Genomic DNA, 25,194 nt, shown 5'->3' on the forward strand with positions numbered 1-25,194 from the left:
ATCACTATATTCCCTCTTCCAGTTATGTAGCAATGAAGTGTTCAGGTTTAGGGCTATCAGGTGAGTGGGAGATAACAGTATCCTCTGTGAGCCTCCAAAAGCACTGGGTGGAGGCATTTGGAACTCAGAATGGGGCTGTGCAACTGTCCTTTCAGGGCCAACTAGGCATGCTCTCCTCTGCTGTGCTGGCCACAATGGTGAGACAGGCTTCCTGTCCTGACTTTTGAGAGAGTGTAGTAAAAACGTCCCCGACAGTTTTGAACTGAGATTATTGAATTCTGTACATGCATACCAAATTTCAGATTTCTAACTATGATGAAAGTGCCTTAGATATTCTAATATTCCTGTTAGTGAGGCCCAGGTGTATTAACATAAAGAGATATTTAACTTTTGGAGATGACATGTTCTTCTCAATAAGAACTGTGAGGTTTGTTTCCTCCCCCACCCCTTCTCTTTCTATGATACAGATGGGTTTCTTCAAACGCGTGCGGCCACCTCAGGAAGAACAAGAAAGGGAACAGCTGCAGCCTCATGAAAACGGGGAAGGGACATCAGATGCTTAAGCAGTGTTTTAGCTGTGTCACTTACCCAAAGGTTTAGAATTGCCAGAATCTTCCTTTAAAGATGTATATTTCTCTCTTGAGAGACAGACAATCCAGAACCTCACTGCTAATGTATTTTGGCATTGGGAATTGTCTTAAGGTAACTACAGAATGAGAGCAATACATTTTAGCTTCCCTCATATTAACCATGTTCACATATGTGACTGATACATGTGCACTGATGAGCATATTTAAGTCCCACAATTCACTAATCACAGCTCCAAAAGACAAACATTTTTTATTTTTATTTGGTACAACCTGATCTGCTACAGAGATAGCATTTAAAGTCTGTAAACCTACAGCTACTGCATTTGTTTAATGAACTACATGGACACTAACTGAGGACCTCCCATTGAATTTTTCCAGCTGGACTTTCCTAAGGTACTCACCCGTTATTTGAAGTACTGTACGGTACTCACTTTCCACTACATTTTATTTTCAAACTAGAAAGCTCTAACTCTAAGAAACATACAATGGATTACTGCACAGGTCTACTTCAGTTGTCTCTTTGCTGATGATTCCACAATAGAAGAGGACTAGTGTATCTCAGTAGTATGTGATCAGTTCCGGGAGTTACTTTCTACTTCTTTGTGTGCCAAGTCTTTAACATGGAAGATGCACTTTAGTTTCCTGATTTTGAAAGGAGATCATTACACTCTTTTCTAGATAATAATATCCCCATTTTCTGGGGCAATGGGGGATTGGTATATTAATGGGATAATTTTCTGATAACTTTCTAGATTCCGTAGGGCATTTTCCATAGGTCAGTATGTAGGAAGAAGTGTTTTCTGCATTTTAAAAATGTAAATTCTATCTGAGGAGATCCAAATTCTGTGTTCAGAGTAAATTATACAAATTAAATATAGTGGCCCACATTTTCTGCAACACTATAGGTGTGGAAGAAGGGCTCTGCCCTCACAGAACAGCTGGAGAATAGTTATGTTGAAGTTTTGTTTTGCAGCCCAGTGTGGGCAGAGGGGGAGGGGGAAAGCTATTTTAACTTCTCTTCTCAAACCCCATTTTTTGCTTTCAAGATTATGTCCCTGAGGGCTATACGACCCTCAGGGGTATATTCTCTGCAGAAGAAAGGGCTCCTTGAGGGAGGGGAAAGAAACAAAACTTGCTTCTCCCTCTCCCACCCCCACCTGCTGTGGAGCAAGGCTTCAGTGCAGCTAGGCTCTGTCACTCTGTGGGGCAGAGCCCTTTTTCTGCTTTTGTAGTGCTGTGGAAGATGTGGACCACTGTTTACTTTGTATAATTAAATTCTGCTTTCAAAAGCCAGGTTTTCAAATAAAACACAATTAAAAAATAGATTGTCAGGGGACAAGCAAAAGGAGGACGTTAGAGAACATGGTCTATAGGATTAGAGAATTGTTACTATGGAAAATGTTAGAAAGCTGTACAGAGCAATAATACCCTACCAAGTACCCACTTAACAGCTCAAAGGCCAACCAGATCCAACTTATGAGCCTTCCCACAATGTTCACAGCTTTTCTCCACAACCATGAGGGTAGAAAACTTTCTTCTTCTTCTAGGAAGGAAGGAAGGAAGGAAGGAATGTGAGTTATCTGGCAGGGACAAATCCAGTATAAGACAACCAGATTTTGCATTCAAAGAACAAAATGTGCAGCATCCCATTTGTAGACTTTGTGGGAAAAGTGAGTAGACTGTGGTGGTCATATGGCCTCATCCTCTAACAGAGCCCTGCTCTGTTCTGTCATGACTACACACTGGCTCTGCTCCTAGATTTCCCAACAGGTCCTCACTAGTGAGATCATAATGTAGAGCCCAACTATGCATTACAAAGAATATGTTATTAAGAGGTATGCTTAAGACCAGAAATGCCTCTTATTTAAGAAAAAACAATTCAGTTTGTGTGTGGAGTGGAGAGGAATCCAGATGGCTAACTGAGGGAGACACTCATCACTATTTTCCTGCCAGAAACATACCCCCTTGCAGCCGCAAAGGTGCTAGTTGCTTCTAAAGTTCTATTTGCTGCAAATAGCTGTTTTTTTTGGGGGGGGGGGAATGGGAGAATGGTGCAAGTGGAGAATTGCACTTGCTGGGAGAATGGTGCAAGTGGAAAGCGTTAACCTCCCCTCCTGACATGCTACAGTCCCAACCTAGTACCCACGGCTGCTTTTTGTTAATTAACACACATACAAAAAGAAAAAGTGGGGGATGGGGTGGGGTTTCTGGTCTTAAGCATGCTTGTTAATAATGCATTCCTCATAACATAAAGTTTGCTCCATAGAGTTTAGGCAAAATACTGATGGTTCTTCACAAAGTTTTAAAATCTTCAATAGCTGAATGCAGTGGAGATATTGGAGTGATGGAGGAAAAGGGCTCCCCCTACCAGCACCTCAATACTTGCTGGATGCATATAGATGTGAAGCTCATTTGACTGCTACCAACAAAGAGTGTTAAAGATTGATTTATAATCATTACACTGACTGGGAGTATTGCCACTGACCAGAGGGATATACATTGTAGTCTTGAGGCTTCTTAGATCATTGCCAGAATTTACTGTATGTAAGGAAGCCTGTGGTCACCTAATGGCGCAGAGGGGAAGTAACCTGCCTAGAGAGCAGGAGGCTGTTGGTTCAAATCCCCACTGGTGTGTTTCCCAAACTATGGGAAACTCCTATATCAAGCAGCAGTGATATAGGAAGATGCTGAAAGGCATCATCTTATACTGCATGGGAGAAGGCAATGGTAAACCCCTCCTGTATTCTACCAAGCAAACCACATGGCTCTGTGGTCGCCAGGAGTTGACACCGACTCGATGGCACAACCGTTCCTTTCCTTTATTGAAGCCTGCACCTGAGTAGAGATAGTTTACCAGGAATTTGAGCGCTTTCATGAAACGTTTGTCTGTGGAAAGAGGACATGAGGCCAGGCCCATAAGGGTGAATTTTAATGCTTGGTGTTAGGCACTTGATCTTTTCATCCAGTTGTAATACTGCTATAAAATTGTAAGGATATGCATTTCTATAGAACTAGAACAATGATTAAGGGAACGATAAAAACAGTTGAGCGCCAAGTAAATGAGGATATGGTTTTGGCATTGTTAAAATTCACAAGGCCTTCTTATAAAGGTTGTGTGATTTTGAATCATTGAATCATTTAACCTGCTTTCTTAATATTCTTAAGAGGAAAGCACAAGGAAGCTGAGCTGCTGTGCTTATCTTCTGCCTGGTTCACACACGTAAATACGTCACTTGATTTTTCTGCTATTAATTACTAGATATACCAGCAGCTGAATATGTGAATTAACACCAGTGAAAAGCATTGGGTTTGATATGGAGGTTCTGTTTGTGGTATCAGTTCTGTGATATTTGCAAGTCATCTTGATATTGATTCGCTGATGAACGTGCGTGTATGAAACAGCCATAAAGCAATAAGGAGAACTGTTCACTTCTGTGAGGTTCAACCTTTCCTATAAAAAGCGTACTGATGATATTATCATACTAATCTTCATTACGGATATTTATATATTGCTTTTCAACAACAACAATAACAACAACACAGTTCTCAAGATAATTTATGTAGCAAAAGGAATGAGAAGATAGTTTCCTGTCCCAAAAGGGGTTCACAGGTTAAAATTAAACACAAGGGAGACTCCACATCAGCCACTGGGAGGAATGTTGCGCTAGCTGAATTGGGACATTTGTTATTCCTCTGTTTTATTGTAAATTTTCTATAAAATAATTGTAAGCCCCTCTGCATTTTGAAGAATAGCTGGATACAAATTCATTAAACGAATTAGTGAATACGAGAGCCACCACATATTGGTGGCTCTTTGTCCAAATAGTAGCCTGTTTGGTAGTAGCTTATACTTCAACTGCAGAATGCAGTGGAGCCCACTATTTGAGTTCCTTGGTTGTCTGATACTTTTGGTAGGTCACATTCACACTGTATCCTTCCATATAGGCCAATGACACTGTAACTTTATGTAAATAGTATGTAAATAATTTTGAGAAGTAAAAAAGGTAGGTACCATTGAAAATATTGTCTTTTATACTTATTTTTAATAAAGAATATATATATTGTACACCATATAAGCCAGCCTACCAACAGATACAAAGAACACCATTCCTCCAAAAACAAAACAAAACCCATCCCTAAATTTCTTACTTGGAAGGAAAGTACAAGCAAATAGGATCAGGATGGAAGTATTCTTTTGCCTCATAACTCCTTCAGTCTGTATCTGAATAAAGGCGTCAGTGAAGTTACCATTTTAAGAATGAGTTATCAGTCAAATCAGAAGTTATTAAATGTGCACAGCATTATGTAGTCTATTTCAAAAAGAATATGTGTATACATTTTCAGAATGGTTTATCTAATAGCCCTATTGTATTAGTCACAATTAGGTGTTTTTCTAGAGATGTAAATTTATTTTTACAGTTACATTCTTGTACTCAATGGATAGTTGCCCATCTACAAGATAATTCTCCAGTCATTCAACCAGTGCAAATGCTGTTTCTTTAAGTCTATTTTCTGGGAGATGTTAAAGCAGTAGGATAAATAAGTACTATATAGTATTGTCTGGCAGGTGCCCCTGCCGGCCTTACCAGCTCTGACATTCATTCATTCAGCAGCCAAGGTCAGAGGCAGGGCCACGAGATGAGCAGCCAGCCAGAGATGAGCAGCTAGCCATGATGCTGTGAGATCAAGGAGCTGGGCTAAAGGGGCCAGGGGAAGAGCTGGGGTGAGGGAGGGAGGAGGCAGCAGCAGCAGACCAAGGCACAGCTGAGAGGGATAAGGGTGAGAGCAGCCTGACATGGCAGGGCAGAGGTCCAATTAGCGGGGGCGTGGGATGCATCAGTTGTCAGGAGGGATTTAAGGCAGGCTTGGCTAGTGATGAGAGTTTTGGAGAGTGAGCAGTGGAGGTCTCCGGAGAGAGACCACCACAGCAACCCCAAGGAGCCTGGAGGAGGACGGCTCGGGTGAACCAAACCTCCTCCCCTAAAAAAAACTGAGGCACTGCCTGGGGGAGGCAAGAGGGAGAGGTAAAACAGCTGCGGAGAGACCAGTGGCAAGACCAGTATGAATAAGTATATCAGCATTATAATAATGTAGTAATACATAATACCTTCCATAAATTTTATAGAATGAATATGAGAAATAGTTCACATTCCACATCTATTCAGTTTCCATAAAAGTCAGATACTGAGATGTGAAACTATTTGCCACTTCTTCAGTGACATATATGAGCATGTCACTACATGAAGAGATGCCTCCATTCAATATGAATGTTTTCTTATGGAATTAGGCCAAAATTGAGAGAGCTATTCTAGGTGTGCCAAGAGGAGCATTTGACAGTTTCCTGGGAACAGGAGGCCCTCAAACCATACCAAGAGATGCATTTGACACTCTTCCAATTCTGCAGTGGGAGTGATCATGGCCTTGAGTTGATTCCCCACCACCACCTTCTTTAAAAGATCTAAGGAGGTTTTAAGCTCTTGGTAGTTTGGAAATATTTATGCAAGTTTATCTATCTATCTTTCTATCTTCCTGCTTTACAAAATAGTTTTCATATGAAGGTTAAATAGAAGAGAAACACTTCAGCATTTGTGCTAAATCTCTGTGACCATTGACATGAAGTCTCACTGATTTCTAAGACTAGTCCTTACAGCTGTAATCCATAGGGGCTGGAGTTTTCCAGTTTTCATTTGCCCTGGAAATAATGCAATTTAGGAAGCCCAACAAAAGTTATATCAGAGTCATAAATGCTGCTGCACTGTGACTTCACTGCAGGGTTTTGAACATTTGAAGCTGCCTTATAGTGTCAGACCATGTATCTAGCCCTGTTTCACTGGCAGTGGCTCCCTAAGGTCTCAGGCTGAGGTCTTTCCCATCTCTGGAGATACTTTTAACTGGAGATGCCAGGGACTGACATTGGGACCTTAGGCATGCAAAACATGTGCTCTGTCATTGATCTGTGATGGCCTCTCTCTGTTAAGATGGTGTGTAAAAGAGATTTTGCCATTCGGGAATGCATGATGTTGTAAAATCAATATAGCTGTCGCTAGTGAGAGACTCACAGATGCTCCAAGGAACTGGGTATGGGTAGTAGATTTTCAGAAACATGGCAGTATGATAGATTCATTGTTGCTGCAGAACTTTTTTTGTTGGTGGTGGTAGTCCTCCTGTCATCTTTGGCTAAACAAGTTTAACTGGTTTTTGAAGCACTATAAAAGCCTAAAAATCTGTATGACAAGAGACCATAGCAGAAATGTTTTCTGTAGGTATCTGTGGCTCTATCAGTCCACTTTCAAATCACTGAGGAGCTACTGTCTGTACAGTTAGATCATACCAAGGCAAATGTGTGAGCTTTCCACAAAAGTGCCCTAGCTAATCCATAAGACATTAACATGCAAACTGCAGATATGAGTGTTGTCTGTCTGTTGATAATTAGTTTTTATTTTAATGTAAGTGCACCATTGCTTCATTTTCATAGAATAGTCTGAGAGGTACTGAGTTAATTCAATTCCCATTGACCCCAACAGAATTTAATATTATTGGAACTGAATCAACGGATAGGAAAAGGTCAACTTCCTGAGGTTTTATGAAAAGTGCAGTACATCTTTTATAGGCAATTCTAACTAATTACTTGTGAAATTACCATTAACACTCTCAAGCCTAACTAAGGAACAGTGAGTTCCTATCATTCTGCTGGGGCACTTTCTCCCAGAGAGGCAGCAATTCTGCATAGCCTCCAGTCACTTAAAGTTGAATCAGATATGCAGTTGAATTGTATAATTTCACAGGGTATCCATTTTAAAAGCATTTTTTGGTGAGGTGAGATGAAAACCTGTCTGTCATGTATTATCTATGGCAGGCATTTCAAAGGCAATACCAAGTCATTGCTTAATATTGATGTTGCATGTATGAACTTGCTGTAGAATGTGTATATGTGGATACATCTGAGGGGCATATGTGAACTCTGGATGTATGAACTGCCTCAGTTGAAAATTACTGGGTAGAAGTGTTAAGAAAGCTCTGTTCTGTCTGTGTGTGGTGTCTGCTTTGGTAATGTAACTCACCACTGATGCTGAACATGCATGTTTGAAGTCACACTATGAAGGGTTGTGAGGGCATAAAGAGTTCTAGGGTCCCAGAGGAAATCATACACTTCAGTGCTCCTCATGGAGTCCTAGATAACTTTATGCTGCTGGAAGCACTTTTGACTGTCAATCTATCTTGCCCACATAGCCTTTCTCCTATTCCTCCCTGCCACAGAATACTTTTGAGTGGGGAAACATTTACCAGTGCTAGAGTTTTAACTTTCTAATTCAATGCTGGTGTGACATGATGCCAAAGCCAAGCCCAGGAAAAGCATGAAATGCGGTACAGCCTACTGAGTTTGGCCTGACACTGATGTAGAATTTATTATCTCCTGGAGGCCAATACCTCTAAGGATAGTGAGCAAAAATACTAAACTGATTTTCTGTGCAATAGCTGTTGAAAGTGTTAAGATCACCCATATTGGGTGAGACACAATGTATGTTAAAAGTTTAACTGATTTATATTGCAGTGCTACTTTTGTGTCAAAATGTATTCCCATAATGTATTTTTGTAAAAAATTAGGTTCCATGTCATTCAGCTTAAATTAAGGCCATCATTAAAAGCAATAGAACAAGCCTTTTCTAACCTGCAGTGGTCAAAGATCTGTTCAACTAGTGCACTGTGGGTTTTTTTACTTGTATGTTTCAATCAGCAAACTTTCCTCCCACCCCATAATGCTGCATGGCTAAAAACTTTTCAAATTTAACGATTAACGAGAAATAGAGCTGTTACCTCTCTTCCTCTTAACATCTCAATAAACACAACAGATTTCAGGACGTTATCATGCTATGAGGTGTAGGATCACTGTGAGCAAAAGCCAGTGATATGAGTAATAGACGGGACAACACATAAAGATTGTGCCCATGACTCGTTTACATGGGTGTCAGGAGGGCATGCGGGGAGGCAGGCTCCTCCCTGCAGATTCCTCGAAACTCCACTGCTCATGCACCCATACGAGCATCAGGCGGTGAGCAGCAGAGCGCCTGCAGGAGGGAGAAAGTTTGCACTGGGGACTTCCAGAATGCAGTGCTCGAGCAGCAGAGTGGCTGCACTCAGTATTGCAGCTGCTCCACTCCACTTTGCATGGTCTCTCCTTCCCCCTGGTTCACTGCCTAATACAGCAGCAGTCTGATCGGGAGCCCATCTACCTGGGCATTCGTTCACACAATCGCCTACCAAGGCCGAACGAATGGTAGATTTGTTCTACCTTGGTAAAGACCTGGATAGAGGACCTGGGCTACCCAGCTCTGGAGCAGTGTTCCAGACGACACAAGATGTTATTCATGTTGAGTGAATAACGTCATAGTGTGATAAAGTCATGTAGTGCATTGTGTTTACCAAGACATCATGATGAAAAGAAGGAAAGAGACACCAGACAGCACTCAGACTAAGGTATAACTATCCCATTTAGATGAATGAGACTTATGACTGACTAGTCTCATTTATTTCAGTGGTGCTTAGTCATGACTATGACTAACTAGTCTGGATGCTGTCCTTAGAGTCCTCTTAGAAAGGAACAATATATTTAAACATCAAGCTTAAACATTGGCTTTTATTTTGCATAAACAGAACAGTATAATGGTAATGCTCTGGATTAAAAAAATCACATAGGGAAAGCAGTGACCCAAATCCACCAGCACTTAAACTTACCATTTAAATTGTGTGAATAGTCTTTTAATTGATGATAGCAAATAACATAAACCTATGTTGTAGCACACACAGCAGTGGTCAAGATAGCCTACTGAAATAGATGAGCTTCATCAATTGTCTTTTTAAATTGGTCATTCCTTTAATCTCACAAATCCATCAATGTTAAAACTTCTATGCTGGGCAAGAAAGTCAAATATATTTTTTAACTGTTCATGTAAATCAATTAAGCAATCTTTATTGTAAATAGTAGAATAACTAATATTTAAAGTTGTGAATAAAATACCTTTCACACACAGTTCTTTGGAGTTATTTGTTGGGCATGTATTACAAAGGTCAACATTTCAGGATAAATACGATGAAGTTCACAAGGTCACTGGCTATCATTCTGATTAAAGAAGCACCGGTGCTTCTGCAAAGTTCAGCTAGCTCAGCTAAACTGCTGGCTTGTGGTACGGGACAATTTAGATGACCTTCCCTTCCACAGAAAGTGCTCTGTGCCTCTCAGAAATATGTCCCTGAGGAGATTGTAGATTATGTAACATCACCTGCCTCCACACCTCCACCTTACTGTTTGTGGGATCCATTGCCTCTTGTCACAGCTCACTACAATGAACAAGTATTCCCCCAAATTTATGTAGGTGAATACAGATGAGCATCTACTGAGCATTAACTTGCTACATTTGTTAAGTCAGCTGTTTGTGCTGTCCTAAATTGTAAGTGGCAAAGAAAACATCAGATAGAGAAGTGTGATAAAATTAGGTCACTGTTTGCGGGGATGATACAGATGTAGAAATCTTTATCCAAGGGAGGCTGTGCCTGTGTGCCTCTCATTTGCATTCTGTCCAAAACCTGTACCCTAAAACTGTCAGAGTATATCTCCCTTTTCTGTGTCTGAGGTTTAAAACATCTGTGCTTGCTTTGCGGGAAGAATGTTGTTGCCTCCTTAAACTTAAAGCTGCACTCTTGAAAAACTCTAATTACTTGAGTTCTAAAAAAGCATCACTCAAAATACTTAACGCGAATGGCTGGGTTATGGGGCCATTAGTGGCCAACAGACAGATGGCTTAAAGGATGCAGACTAATGCTCAGGGTATCCTTAACCTCTAAGTGCCAATCAAAAAGAATTGAACAACCTAAGTGCTTATGTCTTCATCACTGCATAATTGCCAAGTCCATTCTGATACAGTCTCAGGGAAGAGTCTTAATACTGACCAGGTCTGGGGCAGTACCTTAAACCAGAGGAATCACCTAGCCCCATTCACGTGTTATGTTCAACAAGTGTACAAGAGTACAGTTACACGGGTACAGATCTGTACACAGGCACAGTTCTTCACGTGTTATATTGAACACAGGCACAGCCGTACACCTCTCTGTACCATGCATTTGAAGAGCCTGTACTCGGGTTCACTTTTAATATGAGCGCAGGTACAGTCATTCACACAAACACATGTACGAGATGAGTATACACAGACATCTGCGCGCACACACACACTCTCCTAAAACACAATATCTGAACAGGGCTCCTGATTGTTCTGTAAGATGTTTTGCGGGGTTCCATTGTCGTTCGCCAGCGCTTCCTACAATAGTCGAAGAGGCCTGTGCGCCACCAAAAATGTCGGCTGCAGAGCAGACCCCACCGTGCCACTGTCGGAGGAGGAGCCATCCTGTCAGCCCCGCCCAACCGTCGCGCCACTCTCGTCCCTGAAACTTCATGCCACAGTACACTGGTTAGTTTTTTAAGGTACCGCCAGACACTGGGCCAGGTGGGGTGGTGGTGGTGTCGGGACGGGGAGCTTGATCGCTATTGCAGGCGAAGGAGCTCAGCCAGAGCAAAGCGCCACCCCCCCCCCCCAGCCTCCGACCACCCAGGCCATCTCTGGCTTTGGAATTGGAAAGGCGGAGAGGGGCGGCGGCACACTGTTGGGAGCGCACGCCCGGAAGGGAGTCTCCGTGTGTCCTCTGCGCTGGTGGGCATCTCCAGGGAAAGTAGTGTAGCCAGGTGAGGGAAGACTGGAGCTGTGGGTTGGCGGCTCCCTCCTCCCCCTCTCGAATCACGTGGGCGTGTGGGGGCCGCCTCCTGCTGCCCCACCGTGTGTGTGGGTGAGAGCGGGCGAGAGAGACCTGCTTGCTGCCGTGAAGGCTCAGCTGCTGCTGCTGGGAGCCGCCGGCCTGGGCGTCCGCGCTCCCTCCTCCTTGCCGCTCTTCCTGGCCCGCAATATGCCTCCGCTGCCCTCTGGCTGGTCGCCATGCCGGGGATTTGCGGGCGCTTGCCGTTCTCCTGGCTGCGAGGAGGACTAGCCGCCGCGTTACTTTGGCTGCTGCTGTTGCTGAAGAGCCTCCCGGGCTCCGCAGCCTCCACCAGCGCCGTCGACGTGAGCTTCGGCAGCCGCCCTCAACAGCAGCCCCAGCAGCAGCAGCAGCAGCAAGCCGCGCTGCTTGGGACTTCCTCCTCCTCCTCTGCTGCGCCAGGTACGTCTCCTCTTTCTGCGCTGCACGGCTTGCAAACTGACACCGAGACCCAAATGCACCCTCAAATTATCTCTGTTTCTTATTGCACCGCACTTCATTTCTCCCCTACTTGGGGTGCACTTTTAGACCTCTTTGGTGGTTGTAATGGGGGGGGGGGCTCACACTCCTTCCAGGGAGGCAAACAAACTGTTCTCTTTTCCTTCTGATCTAGTTGTTGTTGATGATGATGATGATTATTATGCAACGTGCTTTACCGTCCTGATTTCAGTCATCCGTCCTATTCACTTTCACATGGAGGACTTGCGCTGTTAGAGCCTCCATCGATTGCTACTGCATCTTTTAGCATTGGGAAGGTTTGTCGCGGCAGAGCCCGTACTGTACTATGTGGCGTGCATATAGCCCTGTTTCCCTTGGAAAGCTTTCAAGTTGTATCGAGAGGCTGCCCAATTGTGTACTGCCTCATTTCTCACAGAGTTAATAGCAACCACAGATCTGTTTCCTTCCCGGCTGCACCACCACTGTCTATTTTTATTTTTATTTTTGATTTATTTCTCCTTTCACGACTTCCTATCATTCGATCCATCTCTTCTGTTCCATCCAGATGGCTGAGTGCCATCAGGATGGTGAAACATATTTGCGTGAACTAAACAGGCAATATAAAAGCCTGATGACTATGGTTCAGGAGGAGGGCTGTGTTTTCTCTCCAAGGAAAACGCGGGTCCGGTTGCAGTGGGAGGGATCTAAACGTGCGCTTGCACAATCCCTTCAAATATTGCCTCACGCTCGATGCAGTCTATTACTTCTTCATCTAGCCTGCCGCATTAATGTCCTAATTCAGTTTCCCCTCTGCCTGCATCATCACCCCATTCCTCTCAAAGCTGCACCTGGACACTGATGCTTCCCTCTGTTTTTATCAGTTGGTAGACTCCCTTATTGCTTTGAACGCCTTGTGGCTTCATACACTTTCCCTTTAAATCCTGCAGTTTCCCCTTTTCCCAGAGGACTGCCCCAGACAGGCATGTGCTGCTTGTTATTTATGGGTAGTGTTGCTGGGGAAGGGTCTTGGATACTGTGTGTTTAATGAAGTGGGTTTCATGCCTCTTGGGGATGTGAATTAGCTCTCCAGTTGCTCTTCTTTTCCCACTGTGGGATTTAATAGCTCCCCTAGAGTAGCAGCTGTTAGACTTCAGAGCTGATATGAAAGCAGCTCCTTTGGAATAATGTGCATAGATTTCCCCTTCTATCCACAGAAAAGAAAATACCTTATTTTATTCATGGCAGCCACATCTGGATTGAAAAAGGCAGACATGCTATTTTAGCAGGGAGAGGAAAGAATCCTTAATTTCCTGCAGCTCAACCTGCATTGTGCATGATTTTGCCCCCCACCCCACCTCTGGCCAAACATTCTTAGCATTTTACATTGGGTAAAATATTGCCACAGTTTAAATTCAACATGGTTGTCTTACGGCTTGTGTTTTGACATCTATCCAGATATACGTAGTGTATGACGCATCCAACAAGGAACGTGCACATCGGGTGATTTGTGACACATCATTGGTGATCTAATTTGAAAAATGAAGCTCTAGCTTCTAACAGATCTGCTTGTATTTTCTAAAGCCAAATTCATGCTTTGTTTTGATTTCTAATAGAATTCATGTCTTAATGCACTGCTGGCTGTCTTTTTACTATACAGATGCTGCAGTGTTTATTGGGGAAAATAGGTCAAGACCTGGAGGGACTTGCTATAGGTCAGTTGGAGGGTGGTTCATAGCTTGCAGGATAACACTATCTAGTAAGCATGGCTCAGCACATCCATGAATGTAATCACTAGGTGACTGTAATGGCTAGTGCACGTCTAAATCCCTTCGATGACTGGCAAAATGTATGAGCTCACTTGTTTTTCAGTGTGCTGAGCAAGGAAATTTGTCTTCCTCTCTCCCCGTGATAATATATACAGAAATGTTTCAAGATTGAATCAGTCTTGCACTGCAAATGCCCCACATTAGAGAAGTGGTGCATAAGCTGTTTGAAATAATCTAGTTTTAGATTGCTTCAAATTCAAAAATTACAATTCTCCTAATGTTTTGCAACAGGAATAGCTAAGTCAATATCAAAACGCTTTGCAGTGCATTTGGAGTGTTTACTTATTTAAGCTTTGAAGCACTTTAGCCCTAATTCAACAAAGCATGTAAGCCAAGTCTTAATTCCATCCCCTTCACAAGAGGCTCAAAGCGGTGCTTTTGCCCCCTGCTAAAGTCATGGCTGCATCCTTAAGCAAGTGCGTGGAGAAAATGGTACCCTTGTGAAAGATATAATTGTATGACTAAATGTGGCCAGGTACTCAATGATGATACATTGCTTTACATAGTGGAAAGCTTCCCCTTCCCTTTTTAAAAAAACAGATATTTGGAAAATTTAGATAAAATAGAGGACCAAAACTGTTTACTCTTGATATCATGCTTGACACCCTATAAGTCAAATAGCTGACAACCACCAATTAAGCAGAGGTTATTTAAAGGCTTTTTTCAACACGTATGGCTTTGTTTATAGTCTGTCATCCTCATAAATTATGTTGTTGTTTTATTGTTACCAACCTTATGTGTGGGACATAAAAAGTGGTGCTCTTCAGGGTGCTTGGGGATTATTTAAAATAGTGATTATGGAGCTGAGAATGTATGCCACTGATTAGGAAAGATGTAAACAAACTCAAGAAGATGCCGACATGGTTAGTGAGAACGGTCAAGGAAACTCTAAAATGCGAACATAGAAGACTTAGCTAAATGAGAAGGATAAAAGAGGAGTACCAGTTATGGAAAAAGATGTAAACCAAAAATACAAAAAGTGATCAAATATGAGGAACATTATTGCAAAAATCATAGACAATAGCAGTGTTTTTAAATACATTAAAAGCTGGAAATCAGCTAGGCAGGCTGGTTGATGGTTGAACAACAAAGGTTAGTGAAAGAAGATAGAAAGATGGAGGAGAAGCTGAATTAATTATTTGAGTCTGTCTTCATTGTGGGAGATGCTGGACAGTTACATATGCCTCAGCCACTTTTTTTTCAGGGAGGGCATCCAAGGAAGTAAGTCAAATAGAAGTGACCAGACAATATTTCAGTTAACCCTGGAACTCTAAAAAAATTCCTGTTTCCTCATAAAATTTTTGATCTTCTAACAAAAGAATGCAACTTGTTACTAGAGTCAAACTCCTGGAAGATTCTCCATATAATACTAGTTTAAAATAAAAAGATTGGGGAAGCACCAGGAAATTAACATGCCCACTAACCTTATGTCTGATCCAGGTAAATGATGGAAAGCATTAGTAAATGCATAGAAGGAGGGCGGGGGGAACCTAATTTGAGGACATATCAGCATGGTTTCTGCAAAGGGAACTTCTGCTAGTGGTGAGTCCGAACCGGTCCGGCGGCCATTCTAAGGAATGGCCGAACTGCCGGACCGGTTCGGCTCTTGGTGGTTCGGGTCCGGGTGGGGGGTATGACTTTAAGGGCGGGAGGGCTTGCTTACCCCTCCCGCCTCTTCGGCCCCCTCCAGCGCCCGTATTTAACTTAAAAGCGGGGCGCTGGAAACCAGCCGCCCCCGCCGCCGCCCCCCCCGAGCAGATTAGCAATTAAGGGTGCCCCTGCCGGTCTACCCGGCCCTTTCCCGGCGGGTAGACCGGGCCTCCGGCGTCCTTTGCGGCGTGCGCATGCGCGCGCGCAAAGCGCCTTCAGTCTTCTGGAGGCCTTGCTAACGAGAGGAGCTCCGTTCGGTAGCTCCTCTCGTTTACTTAAAGCATTAGGTAAGGACACACTCGGGCGGGCGGGCAGCTGGGAGGGAGGGCTGGCGGGCTGGCTGGCGGGCGGGCGACGGCAGGGGCACCCTTAATTGCTAATCTGCTCGGGGGGGGCGGCGGTAGCGGCGGCGGAGGCGGCTGGTTTCCAGTGCCCCGCTTTTAAGTTAAATACGGGCGCTGGAGGGGGCCGAAGAGGCGGGAGGGGTAAGCAAGCCCTCCCGCCCTAAAAGAAAGGGCCCCCCGTCGGTGCCGGTCCGGACTGGGCCGGACCGTGCACATCCCTAACTTCTGCCACATCTAGAATTATTTGAGAGTTGTCAACCATAGGGATGATCTAGTAGACATTGAAGCTATTCCCATGAGCCTAGGCCTCTTTCTACTGATCATGGGAACCACCAGACGGGCCCACTTTCCCGGGCAGGCCCAGTGGTTCTAAGGCGGCTAGCCTGCCTAATTCCCCCTCCACTTAAATGAGGTTAACAAGAGTGAGCGCTCTGTTAACCTCATTTCATTGCTTGTGTGCCGCTGCAGTGCACGGCAACACACGAGTAGACCACCCAAAAAGGAGGCTGCAGCCACCCTCCTGGTTATGGGGGTCCCCCCAGAATGGGACTTCCGGGGGCCATGAGGCCCCCAATCCCCACAGCCTCCACCTACCAGAGCGGTAGTAAACTGAGTGCCACCCAGGGCTGCAGGCATAATCATCTGCGGAGAGTGGGCTACACCCGCTCTCCCCGCAGACCCACCAGAAGCTCTTCTAACTGATTGTGAGAAGAACTTCTGTTGAGTCTGTTCTCACAAGCAGCCAAGCCCGGGCTTAGGCAGCCAAGAGCTCGGGCTTGGCTGCCTGTGAGAATTAGCACGATCCCAATGGATCCTGGTGGTGCCTTGGTGGCAGACCCTGCGCCAATGCCTGGCTCTTAGCCGAGGTTAAGGGCACCCTTAACCTGGCTGCCCAGATCGTGTGTCAGTGCAAGCTGCTTTCAGCTCGTGCTGACACAGAGATGGGTGCCTATAGTGCTTGTCCCCTGGTGGGAATCTCCCAGTGTACTGTGCTTGGCACATGGTGCACTGTGGGATATCCAGTGGCTGGGACAATGAGTCCCAGCCTCAGAGTGATCCACCCTGCTCTGTGCTGCACAGAGCACTGGGGATCATGTGGGAGAGCAGAGTGCTCTCCCACCCAGCAAACAGTGCTCATTGAGGGGAAGGCAAGGATTGCAAAGCATTCCCACTGCCTTATAGATCATGTGAATGGCCCCATTATATACTTGGTCTTCCAAAAAGCTTTTGACAAGGCTTCTCACCAGAAGCTCATGAATAAATCGAACAAGTTATGGGGTTGTGGATAACTCCTAAAAAGCCAACTCTCTGTGCAGCAGCTATGAAAAGGGTAAGTTCAGTGCTAGAGATGATTAGGATAGGGGCTGAAAATGAAACTGCCACTGTTGTAAAGCTTTTGTCCAGATACAGGGTGCAGCCACATTTATAATACTGTGTACAGATCTGCTCACCCCTCATCAAAAAGGATATCGCAGAGCTGGAAAAGGTGCAGAAGAGAACAGTCGAAGCAATCAAGTGGTTGTGGCACCTTCCTTGCAAGGAAAGGTTAAAGTGTGTGGGGCTCCTTAATTTAGACAAAAGACAAACAGGGACATTATTTTATTTCATTGGTAACATTTTTATTCTGTCTTTCTCTTAAGGAGCTCAGACTGGTGTATGTATTTCTGTCTCTCCCCCTCATCTTATCCTTACAACAATACTGTGAAGTAGATTAGGCTGAGATACCTACATGCCCAAGGTAACCCATTGAGATTTTTGGATGAGGCAGTTTTTGAACCCAGACTATGGGTCTCCCCTCCTGCCCCAACTATGTTTAGGGAAGCCCCCCATTACTGGTAAAGGGGAATCCTTACCAGATTCCCCTTTATCAGTAGGTTTCCAAGCCGGCTTGGCTCGAACTGGGTCCGGTTCAGTTATAATCGAGCCCTTTAAGCTGAGCTGGTTTGATCCAATCCAGCTCGCACACCTCTACTAGTTGTTCTCAGCTGTGAGAAAAGGTTCTTTCCCCTCTCTGGAACATTTATTGAGCCTTGTATGTTTCTCTTTGTTTTGCTTCTTGGTTCTTATTTTGGAGTAGTTTGAAAATGTAATAAATATGTAACTAAAGCCTGGGTGCCTAATTGTTGGACAATAATCCCAATGGGTAGTGTCATATTTTTTCTTGTTATACAGTATACAGTAGTAGTTTGTTGTCATTCCAAGGGAAAACAGTTACAGGCCTCAAGGTAAGGTGGGGGGAGGGGCAAGATTGCCTGGCTCTTTGTGGCCAGCTGGCTTTTAGGGAAATCACATGAAAGCAGATAGAAACCTGTCTTGTCCTTGTAAAATGCCTAGTGGGAGCATTTTAGCCATGCTGGTCCATCTGGAACACAGGACAGGTGCATACACTCTACTGGAAGCCCAGTGTGACCAAGGAACAGAAGTCATGAGGTTAAATATGTGTGATTTTTAAAAAAGTAGCTTGTGTCATGGCCTTAGCCCATCTACAATACAGAGGGAACCTTCAACTATCTTACATGATCTTTATAAGGATCACAACATAATTATGCGAAGCACTTTGAACACTTGCATAAGTGCATAAGAGATTCACATTTAAGAGAACGTCTTTTTCGCCATGAGCCCCACTGCCTGTTAAGATCTTCTGGAGAGGTTCATCTGTGGTTGCTGCCAATTCATCTGGCTGCTACTCAGGAGCGGGCCTTCTCCTTTGCTGTCCTTGAACTTTGGAATGTGGTCCCTGTTGAAATAAGAGCCTCTCCATCTCTGGCCATTTTTTAAAAGGCACTGAAGACACATTTATTCACCCAGGCTTTTAATTAGATTTATAGTTCTAGAATTTTTAATACTGGGTTTTAAATGTTTTTAATGTTTTAAATGATTCTGTTTGTTAATGGATTTGATGTTTTAAATGATTTTAATTGTAAACTGCCCAAAGATAAAAGTTTTGGGCGGTATAGAGAAATTTTAAATAAATAAATAAGTGCTATGGATTATTTTATGCAGAAGCCACAGTATCTATGATACAGCCAATTACTTATTCAAGAATTAATATTAAGAATGCAAGTTGTTCCTCACTTATTAGAATGTGAGTTGTTCCTCACTAAAATCAGTGGATCTCTTCAGTGTCTTACTCATGTGTACATCTGACACCATAGGAATCTGGAAAATATAACTTTAGATCGCTCCTCCCATAAACTTGATGCTTCTAAAGGGAGGGATCCTAAGCCTATTTTGTTTCAAATGCAACTTGATGCATTTCTTCTCACTCTAATAAGACAGAGGCTTTGGAGCAATGTTGTATTGTGAAAGTTGACTCTCTCTGTAAAAACTGTAACTGTGGATTTTTATACTGTTCAGCTTTCTGGATTGTTACAGCAGAGATTTTAGTGGTGGTTTTTGGGTGACCTTGCTGATAATTTAAACCAGTTTAAAGAGTGCTTCAGTGTTAGAAATATCAAGAGAAGATAAGGTGACCCATTCATTGAAAATTGCTACAAGGTAGTGTATGACTGGGAAAGGAACACTAAAGCTTGGTGAAGATAGGAAGCTAGCGCAATAAAGTAAGATACAGTATTATGAAACTCAGATAAAGGGAGAGAAATTGTGCGGTAATGTTGCCCAGTGGAATAATAGAGAGAAATTGGAATCTAATAATAATAGAGAGAATTTGGAATAGTTGAGTATTATGCCATGCAGGTGTATGTGTTGCTTTTTTTTTAGAAGTAAGCACTTGCCTTTCAAAACCTTCTTGATGGTAAGAATGTTAATCTATGCAATCCCATGAATGTATAACATTTTAAAATTATTTCTTGTTTTCATTGTGGATTCATAAGCTTATGTTTCTTCTCAACATAGGCACAGGTAGACAAGATCCTCCTTTTGTAGAAGGCTGGAATCCTATGTATACTTACAAGAAAGTAAATCCCATTGAACACAGTGGAACTTACTTTCAAGGATACATTATAAATTATTTTTTAAAACCGTATATTATTCATTTCAACAACAACAAAGATCTGAATGTAGCTTACATAGTGAAATATTTTAAGAAAATAATTCCCTGATCCAAAAAGGCTCACAATCTAAACATCCAGACAGGAGACACCAGCAAAAGCCAATGAAGAGATGCTACGTTGGGCTGAATAGGGATATTGTAGTTTTTCTCCCCAGCAAGAGATGAGAGTCACCACTTTAAAATGTGTCTCGTTGTACACTTAGCATAGGATTGCAATCATGTCAATCTGTTTGGAAATCCATAGGCTATGCACCACACCAGCTAGTTTTTTATGTCCTGTCCAGATAAACACGCTCGAAGACATAACCTAGTCAATAACACTTGTTTTTGTCAAAGACAAATAGAACCTGTGAAACCTGTGTCATCTCATAATGTCATTTGACAATTTATGGAAGGGGATGGGCTCAAGTTCAACACTTGAATTGTTCCGTGTAAATGTTAAGTACGAGTAATCTAGTACTGGAGCATAGAACTGGGTGTCATGGGACCATTATTTTTCCTTGGCCTTCACTTCTTGCTTCACCTTCCTTCTAGAGATGCTGCACTTATCTCACCCTGCCTCTGTGCAGATCACTGCAGTGACTAACAATACTCTTCAGCAGCTTGACCCGAGAGTCTAAAAAGAGCACCTCCACTGTGTCCCTTTCCTTCAGATTCTAAATTGGCGGCTTCCATGCATGCTGTTGAAATCTGAGGCTAAACTAAGGGCTGGTTCACGTTGCCAGAAGTCCCAGTGCAAGTGCCTTGCAAGTGCATAGGACTGTTCCTAAGGCTTAGCCTGCTCTCTCCGCAGACAAGCAGCTGCTCATAGCTGGGTGACCAGATTGGCTGCCCACACGACTGCCGGCTCTGTCATGGAGCCAACAGGGGCAGTGGGGATCGGGGGCCATATGGCCCCCAGAAGTTCCAGGATGCCCCGTGAGCACGCAGGGCTTCCTGGAGAGACCTCCCAACCTGGGAGGCTGCTTGTAGCCTCCTGGCAGGGGTCTTCTCATGTGTCGCCATGGCGCGGAGCCACGCAGTGGCAGCACATGATCAGAAAACCCAGGTTAGTGGAGCACTCGCTCCGCTAACCTGGGCTAAAGGGAGGGCTGCTTTGGCGAGCTAGCCACCAGGGAACCACCAGGCTCACCCACAAGCCCACTGGTTCTCACGATGGGGAAAAACCGGGCTGGGCTTCTTTAGCCCGGTTTCCCCCCATCATGAGAATAGCCTCAAAGTTAACATCCTTAAAGAATTTGAAAGAATAACCTTGACATTGTTTTATTGAGCTTAAGACAAAGTATTTTAATATTCTTTTTCTTTCTTCCTCTTTGTCTCATCTTCATCACTAAATGATTTTAAGGGCAATTGCTTCAAAACTAAGCAATATATATTTGTAATAGCAGATTTGAAGAGAGCTAAGATATGAATTTTCTGTTTAAAACCTTCAGTGTCTGCAGTTAAGGTTCAGATGCATTTATTTTCAATAGATTTCACAAATTCTAATATCAAACTTTGCTCACTAAATAATCTCAGCTGCCCAGCTATGAAATTAACCTGTCTAGCAAACAAATATGCTGTCTTCACTGGTATTAATGCAATACTGTAAACTGCTGGCTTCAGAAATCATTTAAGGTAACAGAATATGTTCTGCGCTCTAAATAAATTAATCCTATGACAGAGCTTAAAGTTCCATGAGTTGATATTTCACTCTTGCCCTTTGACTTATGGTTTTTGTTCTTAGGAATGAGAATCTTTTGGCTGTCACACCCAAGATTGTTGATCATCGTTCACCTCACTATCCAACAGTTGAATTTTAGAATTGTATCCAGAGTTGCTATGACATAAGAACATTGCTGTATTCTAACTAGTTAACTTTATTGTTTTGTTGTTTGGATGTTTGTACCAATGGGGATCCTGTAGAATGTGTGTGTGGGGGACAGAGGGCCTGGGGAGTGGAGTCAAAAAGGAAAAGGGAGGGAGACAGAATTTATTTATTTTATTGCTAATTTTGTATATCGCCTTTCATCAAAACAATCTCAAGGTGGTTCACACAGAAAAATTAAAACAAGACTATAAAAAATACACAATTGAAATATTAAGCTAGAATATAAAAACATAGATCTGACTAAAAAGATTTAAAATACAAGCACAATATAACCATACAAAATACAAAGAAGCAGCAGCAGAGAAAATTGAGTTGTTGCTGAATAAACCTTTAATTAAATCTATCTAGTTTTCTTTATGTGCATGAGGGAAGTGGCTATAAAACATTTGGTGATGAGATTTTGAACCAGCTAAGCATGTGTGCCTGCATATCTTAAGAATGTTCCTTCCACCTCCTTTTATTGCATTACTGGGCCTACATTTCTGAACAGCTTTCTATGGTCACTGCTGATGCTTGTTTCTCCAGCTTCCTGACTTGCACAACCCCTGAAGGTTATTTTTCCTTATCCATCCTGAACTCTGTTGTTCACTGGATGCCCACTACAGCATAGCTCAGATCCCACCACCATCTTTTTTTTCTTGTCCACCACAGGAGAACCTGCTCTTCCCTAGAAACAATGGAGGTCCTATTTCTGCAATTACTTCCTCCCTATACAGAGCCCTGATTTTGCTCCAGCAAAGCAGAAGGCTATGTTGCTTCACTTCCTGGGCCCTGAACAACAGATAATATATAATCATTTGCTCTTTCCTGCCACCTTGGAAGGGGATGCCAATTCTCATGAAGCTGCTCTTTAAGCCTTGGATGATAATTTCAAGTTAAAAGTTATATTTTAGATCCCAACTGCCTGGTGAATTTATCAATCAGTATGTCACAGCATTGTGTGTCTTAAGTGTAACCTGTGAGTTGGCCAGCTTTACTGATGAAATGATCAGGGATCAGATTGTTATGAAAATAAACTGTTCCAAACTGCATGAAGAACTGCTATTGCAGCAGAAACTTACCTTGGAAAAGGTAGTAGCTAGAAGGGTGGAAAATACTCTTCACTGTGCTAGAGCGCTATTTTTTCTACCCCAAAACCAACTTCCTGAAATCCAGGCTGTTCAGTCTAAATGCTTCCAAACCTAATCTTCTCATATGGTACTGCCCTAAAAAGCGGCATCACAGGAAAAGAGGAGCTAACACTGCTACTGATGTGGAGACTCTGCCCACAAAGCCAATTTTGCTCACTGTCCTGCACAAAAGGTCACTTGCAACTGGAGTGAGAAAAGGGGACACTTTGCTCAGGTTTGCAGGTCTGCTGCCCACTCCATTACTAATTCACTATATGATATGGATGAGGCAGATGAACTGCTTCCTGCTGCTTACTCTTAAGGATGTGCACAAACCAAAGTTCAGCACAGTGGGGAGGGGAGCAGGAGTTTTAAGAAAGAGGAGAGCAGGTTTTTACCTGCTCTCAGCCACCCCATTCAGCTTCCTGCTAGGGTGGTGCTCGTCCCAAGAAACCACACATGGCACCAGCACATACATGGGGCCCGCAATTTGCGGATGCCTTGTGCATGCTGGTGCCGCGTGTGGGTTCTTTGAATGAGCTGGTGTGGGTTCTTTGGATGAGCACCACCCCAACCGGAAGCTGGAGACCTGCTCTCCTCTTAAATCTCCTGCTCCCATTCCCTGCTCTCCTCTTTCTTAAAGCTCCTGCTTCTCTCCCTGCAGCACCGAACCGGTTCAGACCTCGTCCTTTGGCACCAAACCATGCACATGTTCATGCACATCCTTACTTCCTCTGAAAGAGGCCTCAGTGTTCACAGCTTTGGATTTGTCTTTGGCCTATCATCAAATTCCTCTGCTCAAAAGCTTTTGCAAATGCACAGCCTTCATTACCCCAGAGGGTCTGTTTCAATAAAAAAAGACTGCCCTTTGGATTAGCCTCGGCAGCTTTGGTATTTAAATAAATGATGCATGCCGTTTTTGAGACTATGGATGGCATCACTTACTTTCAGGATGACATTTTAGTGTATGGCAAAACCATTGAGAAGCATGATGCTAAACTGACAGGAATCATTAAAAACAACAACCCTTAAACACTTATTTGCTTATTGTACTACTCCTCATTCTGCTACTGGAAAATCACCTTTTGAACTGCTGAGGATGCAAAGCTATCACCAAACTTAAACAATGGCAATAATTGATAGGGCTTTATGTGCCATCTCACCCTGTGGATACAGAGATTCATAATTGGGTAAGGGAGAAGCATCAAAAATATAAACTGTATGTAGATAAGAAATGGGGTGCAAAACAGTGAACATTTCAGGTGGGGGACTTTGTTTGAATATGGCTGCCTTTATAAAATGAGAAAGGGATGTTCCCAATATTCTGGACCAAAACAAATAATCAAAATCCAAGGAGATTCTGTCATATTGGATGATGGAAAGATATGGAACAGTTTGAGACTTTCCAGCATGCTTACTGATCTCAAAAGAAGAAGAGAGTCTTATCTCAAGAGAAGAACTGAAGAGGAATATGATCTTGCCTCTAGTTTTGACCTCACAGATGAGGCAGATGAAAGTGATGGACAATCCTCAGTACCAGAAGAACAAACAGCTCCTGTGCCAGAGAACTCAAGAGTTAGGAGAGGTGTGCATGTCAGGAGACATCCTAAAAAACTTCAATATTTTGTTACTACATTTTAAATCAATTCAGTTTTGGTTGTTATAAAGGGGAGGGATGTGTTCTATCTAGTTATCTTTTATGTTTTGTTTGGATGTTTGTCCCAGTGGGGATCCTGTAGAGACTGAGAGGGTGGGGAGTGGAGTCAGAAAGGAAAATGGAGGGAAAGGGAAGTAGAAAATGGAGGTGTTGCTGAAAAAAACCTTTAGTTAAATCTATCTAGTTTTCTTTATGTGTATGAAGGAAGCAGTTACAAAACAAACATAAGAAGAGCCCTGCTGGATCAGGCCAAAGGCCTATCTAGTCCAGCATCCTGTTCCACACAGTAGCCCACCAGATGCCTCTGAGAAGCCCACAGGCAAGAGGTGAAGGCATGGCAGCTAGGATACTTGGGATACAGTGATTTTTATTGCCCAAGTACATATATTTTCACAAGATTCCTACTCTCATTGACAATGGACATTTGGCAGAATTACTGGTCTTAGCAAGGGGCATTGCAAGTGTGGTGGCAGTAGTGAATGGGCTTATCTTTATTGTCTTTACAAGTAACGCAATTGGGACAGAAACAGGCCTGCCTGGGACAATTAAATATTTTATTCAATAATTCTACATAGTCTAGTCTTGGCACTATGGTTAAATTTTTAGGTACCATGGTTCCCTAGTGCCTGGGATTTGTCAAACCCTGATGTGAGAAAATACAGCTTGTAGTGTAAGCTTGTAGTGACCAGTCTCCCCTCCCTAAAGAGTTAACTGGAAGTGAACCCTTGTCTTGACTGATAGGCTGGTGTCCTCCAGAGATCACCCAATCAGTCTACCAGGGTGGTGGCACCTAGACAGCTTTTGCTGGGAATTCAGGGAACAAGAAAGGAAGTTATGTGCTGGAGGACGAGGAGAACATGTGACAATGGAGTTTGCTGCAACAGGATGACTGAAGCTC

The 25,194-nt window shown here is 43.2% G+C and overlaps 2 protein-coding genes across 5 annotated transcripts in view; both read left to right on the forward strand.

Moving 5' to 3' along the window:
* The window catches only part of ITGAV (integrin subunit alpha V), a 113,896-nt gene extending 104,278 nt beyond the window's left edge, over nucleotides 1-9,618 (forward strand). For all 3 annotated transcript variants that reach the window (XM_053271921.1, XM_053271940.1, XM_053271932.1), the window contains one exon: nucleotides 468-9,618. In XM_053271921.1, the coding sequence (XP_053127896.1) occupies nucleotides 468-563 (96 nt within the window). In that variant the 3' untranslated portion in view covers nucleotides 564-9,618. The remainder of the gene's footprint in view (nucleotides 1-467) is intronic.
* Nucleotides 9,619-11,019: 1,401 nt separating this feature from the next.
* FAM171B (family with sequence similarity 171 member B) overlaps nucleotides 11,020-25,194 on the forward strand; it is a 67,313-nt gene continuing 53,138 nt past the window's right edge. Inside the window, exon 1 of one of the 2 annotated variants that reach the window (XM_053271964.1) lies at nucleotides 11,020-11,050. In XM_053271964.1, coding sequence (XP_053127939.1) covers nucleotides 11,035-11,050 — 16 coding nt within the window. In that variant the 5' untranslated portion in view covers nucleotides 11,020-11,034. Of the gene's footprint in view, nucleotides 11,793-25,194 lie in introns of both variants that reach the window. The other variant, XM_053271953.1, reaches the window with a different exon arrangement.

The sequence above is a fragment of the Hemicordylus capensis genome, chromosome 1 (genome assembly GCF_027244095.1).
Source record: "Hemicordylus capensis ecotype Gifberg chromosome 1, rHemCap1.1.pri, whole genome shotgun sequence".
Classification (NCBI taxonomy): domain Eukaryota; kingdom Metazoa; phylum Chordata; class Lepidosauria; order Squamata; family Cordylidae; genus Hemicordylus; species Hemicordylus capensis.